Source organism: Lichenostomus cassidix, chromosome 2 (assembly GCF_008360975.1).
Source record: "Lichenostomus cassidix isolate B80296 chromosome 2, HeHo_3.0, whole genome shotgun sequence".
Lineage (NCBI taxonomy): Eukaryota > Metazoa > Chordata > Aves > Passeriformes > Meliphagidae > Lichenostomus > Lichenostomus cassidix.
Genome location: NC_139482.1, coordinates 99,184,784 through 99,199,012, shown reverse-complemented (window position 1 = coordinate 99,199,012; position 14,229 = coordinate 99,184,784). Strand labels below are relative to the sequence as shown.

The 14,229-nt window shown below is 43.7% G+C and overlaps 1 protein-coding gene across 3 annotated transcripts; it reads left to right on the top strand.

Annotated features, from left to right (window-relative positions):
* Positions 1 to 2,164: 2,164 nt before the first annotated feature.
* On the top strand, positions 2,165 to 13,322 carry PRELID3A (PRELI domain containing 3A). 3 transcript variants are annotated; one of them, XR_014850059.1, is made up of 7 exons: positions 2,165 to 2,228; positions 4,551 to 4,719; positions 5,030 to 5,119; positions 5,855 to 5,925; positions 6,020 to 6,122; positions 7,900 to 8,012; positions 11,598 to 13,322. XR_014850059.1 is itself a non-coding variant. In XM_085052513.1 (7 exons), exons 1-6 carry the CDS (start codon positions 2,197 to 2,199, stop codon positions 7,951 to 7,953), a joined length of 519 nt encoding a protein of 172 aa, XP_084908639.1. In that variant the 5' UTR covers positions 2,165 to 2,196; the 3' UTR covers positions 7,954 to 7,988; positions 11,598 to 13,322. The 3 variants fall into 3 exon arrangements, 2 of the variants coding, with proteins under 2 accessions (XP_084908639.1, XP_084908637.1); XM_085052513.1 differs by having other exon boundaries at positions 7,900 to 7,988; XM_085052511.1 differs by lacking the exon at positions 7,900 to 8,012.
* Positions 13,323 to 14,229: the final 907 nt, after the last annotated feature.

The window sequence follows — 14,229 nt, the reverse complement described above, 5'->3', positions numbered from 1 at the left end:
GTGATAAGGTCATCCCTGAGCCTCCTTTTCTCCAGGCTGAACACCCTCAGCTCCCTCAGCCACTCCTCACAGGACATGCGATCCACACCCTTCATCAGCATCGTTGTCTTTCTCTGGACACGCTCCAGCACCTCAATGTCCTTATGAACTGTGGCCCAGAACTGAACTCAGTATTTGAGGTGTGTTCTCACCAGTGCTGAATACAGGGGAAATCACTTGCCCTAGTCCTGCTGGCCACACTGTTTCTGATACAGGCCAGGGTGCCATTGGCCTTCTTGGCCACCTGGGCACATGCTGGCTCACATTCAGCTTTTGTTGACCAGCACCACCAGGTTCTTTTCCGCTGGGCCACTTTCTAACCACTCTGACCACCACCTGTAGTGCTGCATGGGGTTATTGTGGCCAAAGTGCAGGACCCAGCACTTGTTCTTGCTGAACTGCATGCTGCTGGCCTCAGCCTGTCTTTCCAGCTTGCCCAGATCCCTTTGCTGAGTCAAGGGTGCTGGTGAGTCAGTGGGGCACAGCCCAGCCCAGCCCAGCCTGGCCAGCATCACCAGGTTTCCTTGCTGCCAGGCTTGGTTTACCCTGCAGTAATGTTCTACAAAGCCTGGAGGAGGGAAATAAGGAAACTTGTCTCCTGTTTTTGCCCCACTATGTAAGGCATTTCATATCAATGTTTGCTGTAGAATGAGTTCGTGCAAAGTCCTCTAGGTGAATTCAGGCATTTGGCATCATCACTGTTAAGGAAACATCCCAGTCTGACCATTCACTAGACTTTCTATCAATCCCATTTCCAAGGCCAGAGACTTTCACTGCTGGGACCAGAGCCCCTTTCCAGCAGGCAGTTCCAGTGAGCCCACAGGTGCCCCACTTGACTCCCCTCACACAGTCAAGCCAGGTATTCTTACTGGATCAACCCCAGGTTTCTGATGGCAGAGTCTCAAATGTCTCATCACATAAAGCAATTTATTCATGGTGCAGTAGCACAGAAACAGCCCCAGCCGGTGCCTCTGAAAAGGGATCCCCAACAAAAGAACCCCTAGGCTTTTAAATCCCCACAGTCCAAGCCACATGCAAATCTTGCTCTTCCTCACAAGTCTTTGCTCCTGCTGTGTCTCCCAGTGTCCATTCACCTGGCTGGCACCACCAAAGGGCTGGCAGTTCATGGCCTCTTGTCTCAGGCTCCCACCGAGAGCTCCATCTCTGCCTCAATCTGCAGCTTGCAAACCAAGCCCCACATGTATTCCTCAACAATCACTTCATCCCTGGGCACAGCCCTGCACATGCTGTACCTGCCTGCGTGTCACCCTCATGGCTGTTATTAGGGTGTTGAATTAAAACTCCTGCTTTGATTAAACCAAAATGCTGGTAGCTCACAGAATCCCTGAATAACAAAATGGGAAAGGGACCACAGTTGGTCATCGGGTCCAACCTCCCTGCTCATCCAGGATCATCCCAGAACACATGGTACAGTGTTGCATACAGATGGTTCTTGAATATCTCCAGTGAGGGAGACTCCTCAGCCTTTCTGGGCAATCTGTTCCAGTGCACGGTCACCCACACAGTAAACAAGTTCTTCCTCATATTCAGGCGGAGCTTCCTGTACATCAGTTTCTGCCCATCGCCTCTTGTGCTATTGCTTGGCACCACTGAGAAGAGCCTGGCTCCATCCTCCTGTCACCCCCCTTACTCTAAATATATATATATACACGATGAGGTCCCCTCTCAGCCATGTCTTCTGGAGGCTGAACAGGCCTGGGTCCCTCACCCCTTTCTCGCTCATGAGAGAGATGCTGCAGTTCCTTAATCACATTCAACGCTCTCGGGGCTGTCAGGCGGTGTGACTCTCGGGGCTGTCCTGCGCAGGGCCAGCAGCTGGACTCGGATCCCTGTCGGTCACTCCAGCTCGGCCCATCCCGCGCCCCCAGGCCCAGCCAGCGCGCGCTGCTGCGCATGAGCAGTGCCTCTCCGGTTCCCCGGCGCGGGCGGGGCGGGGCGATGACGCACGAGCGTGACGCGCGCGCCGGCCCGGGCACGCCCCCCAGCCCGCCCCGCGGCCGCTCGCGCTCGCCGGGCCGGCGCGAGGCTGTGGGACAGCCCGGCATCGCCGCCGCGCGCCCTGCTTCCCGCCCTGCTTCCCGCCCTGCTTCCCGCCCTGCTTCCCGCCGGGCTCTGAGGGGACACGCCGCTGCGGCCATGAAGATCTGGAGCTCGGAGCACGTGTTCGGGTGAGCGGGCCGGGCGGGGAGGGCCGGAGGGCGCGGCGAGACCCCCGGGCGCGCTTCACCGGGCCCGGCTGTGCGGGATGAGCCGGGCTCCGCCGGCGTGACGGCGGGAATAGGAATGCTGCGGGCGCGGCCGAAACGGGAGGAGGAGGAGGGAGGCCGGGAACGGGGTTCGGCAGTGCCGGTCCTGCATCCCTCGAGCTCCTGCCTGCGAGGCCGGACGCCGCGCCAGGGCTTCTCCTGCCTCGGGAAGAGCATTCCGACAGGATGGTGTGGTAGAGCCGGCCCGACCGCGTGATGGCTTGATAAACGACTGGGTGCTTAAGGAAAAATAGCTTTCACATTATAAATAAAAATAAATCCCACACTACTGATGTAGTCGATGGTATATCCCAAGAAGGATGAACAGTGGCTGTGTCCCTTAACCTAGCCTCAGATACTGCCGCTGAGGTGCCCAGCAGCTCTTTCCATCAGTGCTTTTCTGAATGGAAGGTGGTTCTGTCCATCCACACCAGCCCCTGTGTAGCGAGGAGACAGCAGGGAGAAGTATCAGGACGTGTGTGACAAGCTGTACCAGGGAGCTGGCCTGGAGAGCTCAGCTGTGCCGGTGCAGCTCGGGGAATGCCACCGCCGGTGACTCCTGCTGCAGGTGTCCTAAAAGTCTTGGAGCCCGGAGAGCACCGGGGGTGATAGCTCTTAAAATATTTACAGATACATTTACCTCAGATGTGTCGTTCCAAATTTCTTTAATAACCTTAACACAGCTGAACTCCTTGCGCTGATGCAGGTACTCAGTGCTCGACTTCAGCATTGGTCTGGTGTAAGTGAACTCTGGTTTCTAACAGGAAGTATCAGGCGAGGCTGCTCAAGCATGACACAGCTCCTGAGTTTAAGATGAGTATCTGTCACCTAGGGAATGCAAAAGTTATTTTTATGTGACATTTTCTCATCAAGTTCTGTATTAGAACACCCCCATCTTATGGCGTAATGTGTGTGGGTGTAGGTAGTTCATTTGAATGGTTAATAAAATGTTGTGCCTTATTGGATCTCTGACTCAATCTCTTAGGGACATTTAACAGAATTTTGTCATTTTCAGTTTGTGTATCTTCTGTTGATGGAAGTGTATAGTCACTGAAGATGGAACTCCAGCTCTCCTTCTGCTGCAGGAATTGAGGACTCTTTATTTCTCTTGCTTGCACCAATAAAGATTTCTGCTACTCTTGTTAGAAAAAGAAATTATTTTTTCACCTTTCTGTTTGTTCTTGTAGTGCTGTACTGTCAGTGCCCTTCTGTACCAGTCTATTTTAAGACTAAAATAAAATCCATTTGGGGCCCTAAGGGCAACTCTTAAGTACAAGTTGGCACCCCTAAGCCTTCTTAAGTTAGATACCAATTGTTGAATTTTTAAACATACCTTTAAAGGCTGTAAGGCTATTATGCCAGGACAGTCAGTTATGCTGAATGTAGAAATAATTGGGGACAGAATTTCTGTATTGGATCAAGCCCACGATTTCTGTAGCCTCTACTGTTTCAGAAGGAAATATCTGAAGTATCACAAGAGCAGTGTGGAACGTCTTGCCTTGAGTAGCAGGACTGCTCTGATCCCAGGAGTCTGAGGTTATCAAAATTTGTTTCATGAAAACAGTTCTGAGAAGAATATCTGTAAGTGGAATTCATGCTAACAAACTGCTGGAAGCAGTAGTGTAGGTGCAGACATAAGGCTGTGAGCTGATGAGGTTTCTAAAAATCTGTTTCTTTATTTTGAACTTCCCAATTATCCTTTCTTTAGTAGAATTTAATTTCGCTTTGCTTTTTTTGCTGTAGGAAGGAGCAGAAGCTTTTGATTTCTTCTTTAGTTTATTTGATATGCTTAGAATAACAGAAGAATTTATGGTGGAGTAGACTCCTGGAGGCCATCCAGTCCAACACTCTTCTCAAAGCAGGACAAGCTTGAGTGTTTGGTAGGGTTGCTTTCCTGGTTGTGTTCTGGAATGAGCTGAGATTTCCCCCATCTCTGTGGGCACTGCTTGGAATGTCACTTGTAGCAATGAGTGACTGTTTACTCTTGCCTTAATTTTTCTTAGTCTTGCATTAGTAATTCCTTGGTTCACTCTGGAGAGAAGAATTTATTTTTCCTTCTGTTTGTGTGTCAGTACTTTCTTATTGCCTTTCCAAACATAACTGTATTCCAAAGGGAGCTCTGGGAGCTATGAAATTGTACAGCATGTTCCATATTGCACAACCTATATCCTGATTTAGCATCATCTGAATACTTGCGATTGAATATGAAACAGTTACAAATACTCTCACCTCTTCCTTTTACAGCCATCCCTGGGATACTGTGATCAAAGCTGCTATGAGGAAGTACCCCAACCCCATGAATCCATGTGTGGTAGGAGTAGATGTCCTCGACAGGAGCCTGGATAACAAGGGGAGGTTGCACAGCCACCGTCTTCTCAGCACGGAGTGGGGATTGCCCAGCATTGTAAAAGCGGTACCTTTTGCAGCCTTCATTCTTTACTAAGGGTGTGACACACACTTATGTATGTCATCCTCTGAATTGGACCTGACTTCAAAATGAAAGCTTGAATTTGTGTATGTCTGTAAATGCCTTCCAGGCTGGTCTGTGCCATGCTCTGTGACTGATACAATCTAGACAATGAAGTCTCACCACCGATCACAGTCCTCCAGTATCCATTAATTACTTTTTTATTTGGGGTCACGCAGAACTTAGCATTTGTGTGTTTTAAGGTTCAGTTGGTTTGTTTGATTTTGGTACTAAACTTTTATTTTTCTCCCTTCAGATATTAGGAACAAGTAGAACTCTGACTTACATTGAGGAACATTCTGTGGTAGATCCAGTAGAAAAAAAGATGGAGCTTTGCTCAACTAATGTGAGTGGTGTCTTAAGAAGTTTCTGGTAATTAGTTCTGGAAGTTGAATGTTTTGCTCTTAACATTTAGATTAGAAATGTGTCCATGTCTTTCATCAGAGGCAACAATTTCCATGTCTTAGTCAGTGTCTTAGATGACTCTTCTTCTCATAAATAGGAAATTTAAATACTTCATCATCTAACACTTGAGATTCTGTTTTTAATGCAGGATTGTTTCTCAGAATGCATGTAAAATAGTTTGACTTTTAAATGAATGAGTTCTGCCATTTACAACTAAACTTTTAATGTGAAATGCCTTTTTTCATAGAATGTAAATGAAGTCTTGTGCTATTTTTTGGTATCCTGGGAACTCATAACTATCAGATTTTAAATGGGGGGAGGGGCTTGTCTCTGTACAAGAGACATTGCCTTTCCTGAGTATTAATTTTCTGTCTAGTCCAGGTAGTGTTATGATGGTCTGGAAGTGCCTCTCTTCATCACTGGCCGTAGATCAGACTCGGCATTCAGAGAAAGCTGTTGGTGCTCTGTACTGTGAATGGGAACTTTGATATAATTAGATCAAGGATAGGAGAAGATGCATCACCCTTTATAGGCCTTTTCATTGAGGGTGTTCTGGATTTTATATTCTGTGTACACTCTGACATTAAATTGAGTGCTCTGCTATTGAGTAGTGCTGCTGATAACAGAAAAATGAAAGGTGAGAGGTGAGGATTTCAGCTCTGTTTCTGTTCTTAAGATTACGCTCACAAACTTGGTGTCTGTTGACGAGAGACTGGTTTACACACCTCATCCAGAAAACCCGGAAAAGTAAGTTGGGATATTTATGTGCATCTTTGCGTAACAGAGACAATTTGTTAGTCCAGTTCAGCTTAGGTGTTAACCTTTCTTTATTCCCTTGCAGGACTGTGTTAACTCAAGAAGCAATTATTACTGTTAAAGGCATTAGCTTGAGCAGTTATCTGGAAAGCTTAATGGCAAACACAATATCTTCTAACGCCAGAAAGGTACATCTTTATTCTGTCTTCTCCCTCTCTCCCTCTGCCCAGTCATTCTTTTATTTGAAATAGTAATTGTCAGTGGGGTGTGTTGGATGTTATATTTAATTTCTCTAGATTTTGTGCTCAGTGTTTCAATTGATTTTTTTATAGATCCTCAGCAAGTAGAATATAATTTCCCAAAGTATGAAAAGGTGTCGTTACTAAATCTTTGTTTTTCAACTAGAATTGTATAGCAGAACAAACAAGCTTCTATGTGTATGCTACAGTTGCAGATAGCATACAAACTTTATTAGTTGGGGTTTGGTTTTTTTTGTTTTCCAAAATACTTTTTTAAACAATAACCTCCTATTTCTTGGAGTTAGTGCTAGTAGAGAATGTAACTTCACTTTCAGCCTTTATAATGTTGATTTATCAGTTAATACCAGCATCTTTTCTATGCTGCTTTGTCAGTTGTTCCAGTTCGTATCCATTATTGAGCTGTCTTCTTGCCTTTGGCTGAAAGTAATGTAGTGTAAGCAGGAGCATATTCTTTGAGGAGGTGAGGCTATGCTGCCTCTCCTGGGTAACACTGTACTGATTCCTCTGTCCTGTGCTTGCTTTTTCTACTTGGCTTGCAGCCATGGAGCTGAACTTCAGCACAGGCAGAGCTATGGGAGTGCTTATTCTTGGGCACTTTGTCCTACAGCTCTTTGGGGAAGAAATGGAATTGCTAGAGAAGCATAGGACTTGGCCTAACAGCAGGATGAGTGCACATGGAGTTTGAGTTTGTGCTCTCCATTGCTGGAGAGGTTCTGCACAGTGGAAATCTGGCCCAGGTAACTCCTGCTGTGCCAGAGATCCTGTGCTTTGGCCAGCCCTTCATCCTTGTGAGGGATACTCATTGACCAAGCTAGTGTAAGCCAACTCGGTAGGAACAACTAGACAGAGAGTAGAAAGTCTCCTTTTCCACCCTTCTGTGTGCTTCTCCTAAGGTGAGAGGAAAACATTTTAAAATCAGGGGATGGGGAAGGAGTGATGGGTCATTTCTAGACACTGAAAAGTGCCTTTTCCTAGCAGGGTGCTTTCTGTATTTGTTTGAAATGGAAGGTGTTTCACTTAAATTACAATTCTGTTCTGATTCAGTTTCCATTTAAAAGTCTGTGTGGGGTGTATGTTCTTGAAAGAGAGGAACAAACCCTGGCTCACAACCAAACTTCAGGCTGACCCAGAGTTAGCAAAGCACTGTCTGGTTGGCTGGTCTGCCAGAGGAAGTTAGGCACACTTAAAAATGCTGGCCAAATTCCTCTTAAGGCATTGGTTACATTTGCATGTCTCTATTGAAGTCAGACAGACTGTAAATATTTCTTTGTACCTGTTGAGGTGTTGCCTATGAGAGAGCTCAATTTCTTTTAAAGATTGTTCTGTTGTGCCATTTTCAAGGAACACACTGGCTCACAAGCATCTTGCAAACCAGAAAGACCTTCTTGTCCTGTGTATGTCACTGAAAATTCTCTAGAGATTTTGAACTTCACAGGAATTTGTAATTGCTGTTACCAACCCTTTCTTTGCCAGCCAGTACCTATTGTGGTACTACTGGCTCTTCTTGCATGCTGTGCTGTGCCTCTGTGCTCTAAGCACTCCTCATAAACTTCATGACAATTACTGAAAAATTTTGCTGTTCTTAAGAAATAGGAATTACTGAGATTTTGCTCTGAGGTAGCAGTGGCAGGTGATGCATTATTATTTTTAATGATGATGAAAAAGTCATTTGCCATTTGTTGTAAATATTTTTGTGTTACTCTAGGGGTGGGATGCTATTGAGTGGATAATTCAAAATTCTGAAAGCGCTCTAAGCTAGCAGTTCTCCACACCAGCAGTTTGTACTAACTAGTGGTAATGCCAGCATTCTTCCTCTTGGTACAACATTTCAGCTTTCTAGCAAATATGTGCATGGATTGTTGTCACATTGTGGGTTTCATAAATTACCCTGCATGCCTGTTTTACACACATTGCATACAGGAATGGCAGACCTGTTCATTGCACTGCAGTTGCAGAGGGTAGCATAGCCCCAGTCCAGGCTGGATCCATTAAGCCATGCTTATGCTGCTGAGCAGCCAACTTGCTGCAGCCGTGTCTTGTGCCACACAGCCTTGCTTATGGCTTGAAGACTGCAGACAACTAGGGATGTGAAGGAGTCCCTCCACCAAGTGTTTGAGCTGGTCCTAGCATCTGTGATTTCAGCATAGAAAACTGGTACCTAAAGAATTTAATAAATTGGCTAGTGAGTTGAATTGGCATTATAAAAATTAAACAGTACTGTGTTTTTAGGATATAAAATTGATTTCTTGAAACAGGTTGCCTTACAGGGGTAATATTTGCATAGCAGGATTGTATTTGCTTCTCTTCTGCCTGAGTAATAGTGTTACCCTTCTGAGGAAATTTGTGCAAAGCTTAAAGCTGTCAGTATGCCAGACTGCTCCCGCTTTTCATTGATCTTGTAGTTGTATTCATTTTGGTAGTGGTGTGTCCCTGCAGTGATGTTACTATGAACAAATCTGAGTTCAGAGTGGAGAGAACTGAGTGTATTTGCCTCTGTGAGACCTCTGTGAGGATTGTTTTTCATCCACTAGTCAGTGTAGCCTGTCCCTGTCATTCCTGTATTGGCTTCTGCTTCAACCAATAAGATTTCTTGAAAAGAAAGAAATCCATTTTGCTGCTTCTCCTAGTTAAGAAAGTCGGGCTTTTTACACTGCTTACTTTGAGATCTGTGTATGCCGTGAGTGTTTGCTTTTGTTCTCATTCCACTAAGCTTTTATGGCTGTTTTTCTGGAAAACATCAACTACAAAGGCTCAGCACTTATCAGTCACTTAAGCTCTAGCAACAAATCTTCATATGCAGCGCTTGTTCTGCAAGACACGTCATGCTGCTGACACCTGCAATAATGAATAACACAACCTGCATGCCTGGGGATGACTGTGCTTGCTTAATGACTTACTGCAGAACTTGTTGTACAGTATGAGACTTTATAGATAGTCCTCTGTCAGATTTTTTCTGATAATTGGGTAGTTTCATGGCACTTGGAGGCTTTGCATCTGGTTGAGATTTCAAACCTTATTTCCTCTGCAGAATGTTCCTGAAGTCTTCCTTGCCAAAATCCTGAGTTTATTCTTAGCTGCAAAGTATGGCATATAGTGTATGCAGGTCTAAGGAGATACACACAGACCTATGTACTCTCATAGGAAAGGAAATATCTGAAGGAAATATCTTGGTGCTCCAGTTGAATGTCATGGATTTTTTAATTAATTTATCTTATTGACAAGGATATCAGGTGAAACACAACGATGTGATTGTTTCGAGTCAGGGCATGAAAAGAATCTCAGTATGTTTCTACTGAGCATTTTCTATGGCAGGGGTATTTGACCCTCTGACGAGTCTTCTTTGAGCAATTAGACAAATATAACATCTAAGCTGTTGCTGTCTCAGTTCTGTGTGCCTGTGTCAGCTCAGAGAGCATATTTAAACCTGACTTTTAAATGTCCAAATGCTTGCTCACTGAAAGATGATTCCGCCTCCCTGCCCCCCCTTTTTCCTTACGGAGCACTCATCTCAGTTAATTCATGGCTAGTTAAAACTTGTTGCTGTGCAGTAGCCTGCCCATGTCTGGGTGCTTTTATTTGTGCTTTGCTGGCATTCCCAGCTCTTGCACAGCCTGTGGAGAAGATGGAAGTTACCACCTGCTGAGGAATGGTCGCTTAGGTGCTCAAATGGAAGGAGCTCAGAAGTTAAATCATCCTCTTCTAAGGTCTTTTATCAGCACCCCATACTTCAAGTGGACAATTTCAATAATGCTTTCTTGAATGTTATTAGTATCATTTAAAGGCATATCTTGAACTAATTAACTTAAACATCCTAGTTCTTGAGGTAATTTGGGGTGTGGAGCCAAATCTCCCTTTCTGAGCCTTGACCAAGAGCTGAACAATTTATTGTGATACCTGGATGACTTTTCTTAGTTTAAGGGCTGCCTGCTAATGCAGAAGTAGCAATTACTGTTTATTCTGTGAGCTCCTGTAATATGGAAGATCCAAAGAGAAATGGAGTCAACCCTTCACTGACCTCAGTGGGGGTCTTGAGATAACTGCTCCTCTTCATAGGAAAACTTCATTTCTTTTAACAGCTTACACTTTGCACTTTGGGTCTGGGCTTTTCATATTATTCCAGAGTAGTGTTTCTAGCCTGGAAAAAGAATCCTTCAAGAGTGTATGAGCTTTGTTCTGACATTCTTTTTTCCTTAGGTTTTCAAAACTGCTTATGTAGATTCTTGTTTGTGCCTAGTGGTTTATAAAGGACAACAGCAGGTTCTGGACACTATGAGGTTTCTGTGCACTTTATCACCTTTAATGCATACAACAAAATTAGCACATCACAATTTGTGTGTGGAGGTGGTGTTCCCCTCCTTTCTAGCAATCTCTGCAGAGGGCTTGAACACTGCCTTTCCTGAACATTTATGACTTTTTGGGCTCAAACCTTTATCTTCAGAATTCTAGACTTGGCCAGAGCCATGTAGCTCCCACTTAACTGCTCTTCACTGTTGGTACTTTGTATTCTTAGTAGAGTAATACAGGTGAATGTCTCTTGACTTCTCTTTAAGTGAAAAACGTCTAGGTGTTTTCCTAGTTGATCCCATCTGCTTGCTTTAGCAAAAGATGCTCTTTCGAGATCGCAGAGCTCTAAAATTGTGCACTTTTGTTTCATTAAAGTCCTCTTTATTTTCTTGGTTGTGTTGTGCTGCTGGCTGCATCTTGTGGTCGTTGGGGTGCAGCTGCTACAGGTTTTCTTTAGGTAAAAGCTTTTTGACAGGCTTATTGTTCGTGGTTCTGCAGGTCTTACTGAAGCACTGGCTGTCAGTTCCTAGCATGAGGCATTCCTGTACCTTGATATAAAATGTGTAACTCCAGACTTTAATTAGTCTGGTTTAGATGCTAAAAAGTTGATGTGTACAAATACAGACTTCAGTGTGAGTCCACTTCTGAACTCTTGATAGATATCAGATCACTTAGTTGGTACTTCAAAGAGCCCTTGGAAGACTTTCTTTGTTCTGGATCTTCTCAAAAACTGTCCATATAACTTGGTTAATGAAACTGAGAACAGTACCTGGATTTTACCATAAATCTGCTGATACCTTTGGAGCAGCAAACAGCAGAAACAGCAAATCTCCTAGATAAGGAAACTTAACTGCTAAATTAGGCCTTCTGCCTCGGTGTGCTACTGGAGCTTACACTAGCATTGCATTTGCTTCCGGCTTAGGGGTGAAGCAAATGCCTTTGCAGTGAAGTTTCCATAAGAAGATGCAAAGAAATTGTCAATATAATCTAGCATCAAACTATGCAGGGCATGGCATTGATTTTAAAACAAGTTTCATGTCTGACAGAGGAAGAACTATAGAAACATGAGCAGTATTGGTGTGCCTGTTCCAACCCTAAATTCTGGTGTTTTTCTGGCAGGGTCGGGATGCCCTGGAGTGGGTGATCAGCAAACTAAACACAGAACTGGAGGAGCTGAAGTCCACACGTGAGGGCATGAAACCAGCTATGGCAGCAGCGTCCACGGAAAAATAAAGCCAATATTTGGGTTCACCAAATAAAACCAAGCAACTGGCAGAAAAGTCTTATTCTGCAGACTGCTCTGTAGAGCTCCCTCCAAGGCTTATCTGCAGAGGTTGTGTACATTTGTAAGAATACTGGATCAGCAGAAAAGTAACCTCATGCATCATCTCCACAGCAGCTCTTGTTGCCTACTGAAGATTAAATTGACCTCCTGCAGATGCTCTTTTCATTTAAACAATTTATGTTTAACACTGGAAACAAAATAGTTAGCACATTTAAAATGGCCTAAATGTGCCTTTTTAAACAAAGGTAGAGAGTAAGTTCTATTTCCACCGTCTCAAACTGAAAAGCTTGAAAAGAATGCATGTGTAGGATTAGGGGTTTTCCATGTGAACTTTTGTTCTGTGGAGGGCTGATAGGTCCTAGAGCACTGAATTTTGTCTGATTTGTAATCTGATAGTGTCTTATGGCCAATGAAAGGAAGCTACATGAGTCAGAACATGATACTGTAGAATTTGATATTTATCTGGAGGATCATCTCGAAAGGCTACAACTTATATGGAACTAACTCTTCTTAGGTTGTTTAAATGTGCTGCCTGAACATGACACACAGATACTTTACCTCTTAGATGTTTGTATCTAAACAGAGATAAAGTTTCTATTGATGTTAATAGCCTAAAGTAGATTTTTGGTGGGGAGAAGGGTATAATTTATTTTCTTATTTATTAATTTGTCCTAGTTCCTCCCTTCCCTATGAAGACAGGAGTAGTGATTACTGGAAGGTGCTGGAAAATATTTATTTATCTCTAAGATGGGTATTTGTAGGCCACTGGAATAAAGAGATTGTGCTCTTCCACTGGTCCTTGCTCTTCACATCATGTCTTAACTGAGGGAGAAATTGATGCAATAACCAGAAGAGTTGAAATGAGAAATCAGGAGAAAATTTTAAATCCAAATGATAAGGTGTCATAAACAGAAACTTTATTCCCTGACTGGAGAAAACAAGGTTACAAGAACAACAAATGGACTCTCCTTTCTGAGTGCTTTCTGTTAACTACTGACTACCAGTGTAACTGAATTTTTTCAACACTTTTCCACATGGGTACAAAATGGTTTTTAAAACCTTTTAAATGCTTCTCATTATCTGGAAAAATACTTCAGTAACTGCAGAAACTGTTTCCTATTAAATATGCATAAATATATATTGGTAATTATTCTAACCTTGTGTGATGTTTACAGAATTGTCATGTTTGATCCAGATGTAGTCTGTTTCTCAGACATAACCCTGGTAGGGCATTTTAACTTATTTTTTGGTGTGCACACAAAGTGAAGTAAATGTTGCAAGGATGTTTACTTGTTCAAGTGGCAAGCATGTGCTTAGGAAGCTGTTAAAGAGCATGAGTAACTTCTGAAAAAATAGAAGAGTAAAATGTTGGTCACTGTTTTGATCTGATAATTTTAACGTGTCTGTACCTTAAGGGAATTTTCAGCATTCATCCTCTGGTTCGTTTGAAAGTAAACTTTAATTTGGGTGTAACTAAATGACATGATCCTAATGAATAAACCTACTTAAAAAAATGTGTCTATTACTTTAAAGCACTTAAATAAAGTAGCTAATATTTACATTGCTCTTTTTATGTGGACCTAAAGCCCTTCTTATTTTGGAACAGAAATGTAGAGCTTAAAGTAGCCCCTGTCTGGAAGATATGCTGGATAGCTTTGGTGCAGGTTAGTTGTTGTCTCCTTGTCAGGAGTGATGCCACTTCCTGGATGAGGAACACAGAAAATGTTCTAGCTCCTGGTGGTGTTCTGCTAGGAAGGGCAGTGCAGCTATGGCAGAGCTCTGAAAAAAAAGAAAAGTGTGTACATTTGGAAACCTGTGCTGCAGCATTTCTATACATGCCTACTGGAGGTGATGAAAACATGACTGTTAGTAGGGCTAGAAAGCCTTTGGAGAGGTTAATGTATTGCTTTGGTTTGGGAGAAGAGTTCTGATGCTTCTTGCATCAGAAATGAAAGGTTTGCTTAGTGTTGTCTTAAGGCTGGCTGACTTGTGTATGGCACTTCAGCACCAGTTGGCTTCCCAGAAAAGTCACCACAGGCTCTCTGGAGCTGAACTCCTCTGCCACACCCTAAGGTCAGTACCAATTGCGCATCAGTTTTCTGGATTACTTTCTTGACTTTGTTTCCTCCTTGTAGAACTAATCCTTACCTGCTTCTGTTGCAGCATCTTTCTGTGTCATTTTCCGCTGGTTTTGGGTGGCTTTCACTCTACCTTTTGGTGCCACCTAGGAACTATGTGGCTATATGCTTGGTTTTCCAATCTACTGCTCCACTTGCCAGGGATCAGCACCTTTCCTACTTGTGCTCAGTCCTCTCCTGCTTTTCTCTAGGCTAAAGGGGAGTGGGGAAGCTTTGGGTAGGAAAGACTTAATTTCTTCCAGAGGCCAGTTCTGTCACTCAGCTGCCTCTCATCTTAGTGCTAGGGGACAGTTGTTCATTCATGGGGTTGATCTTTCTGTGGTTGCTC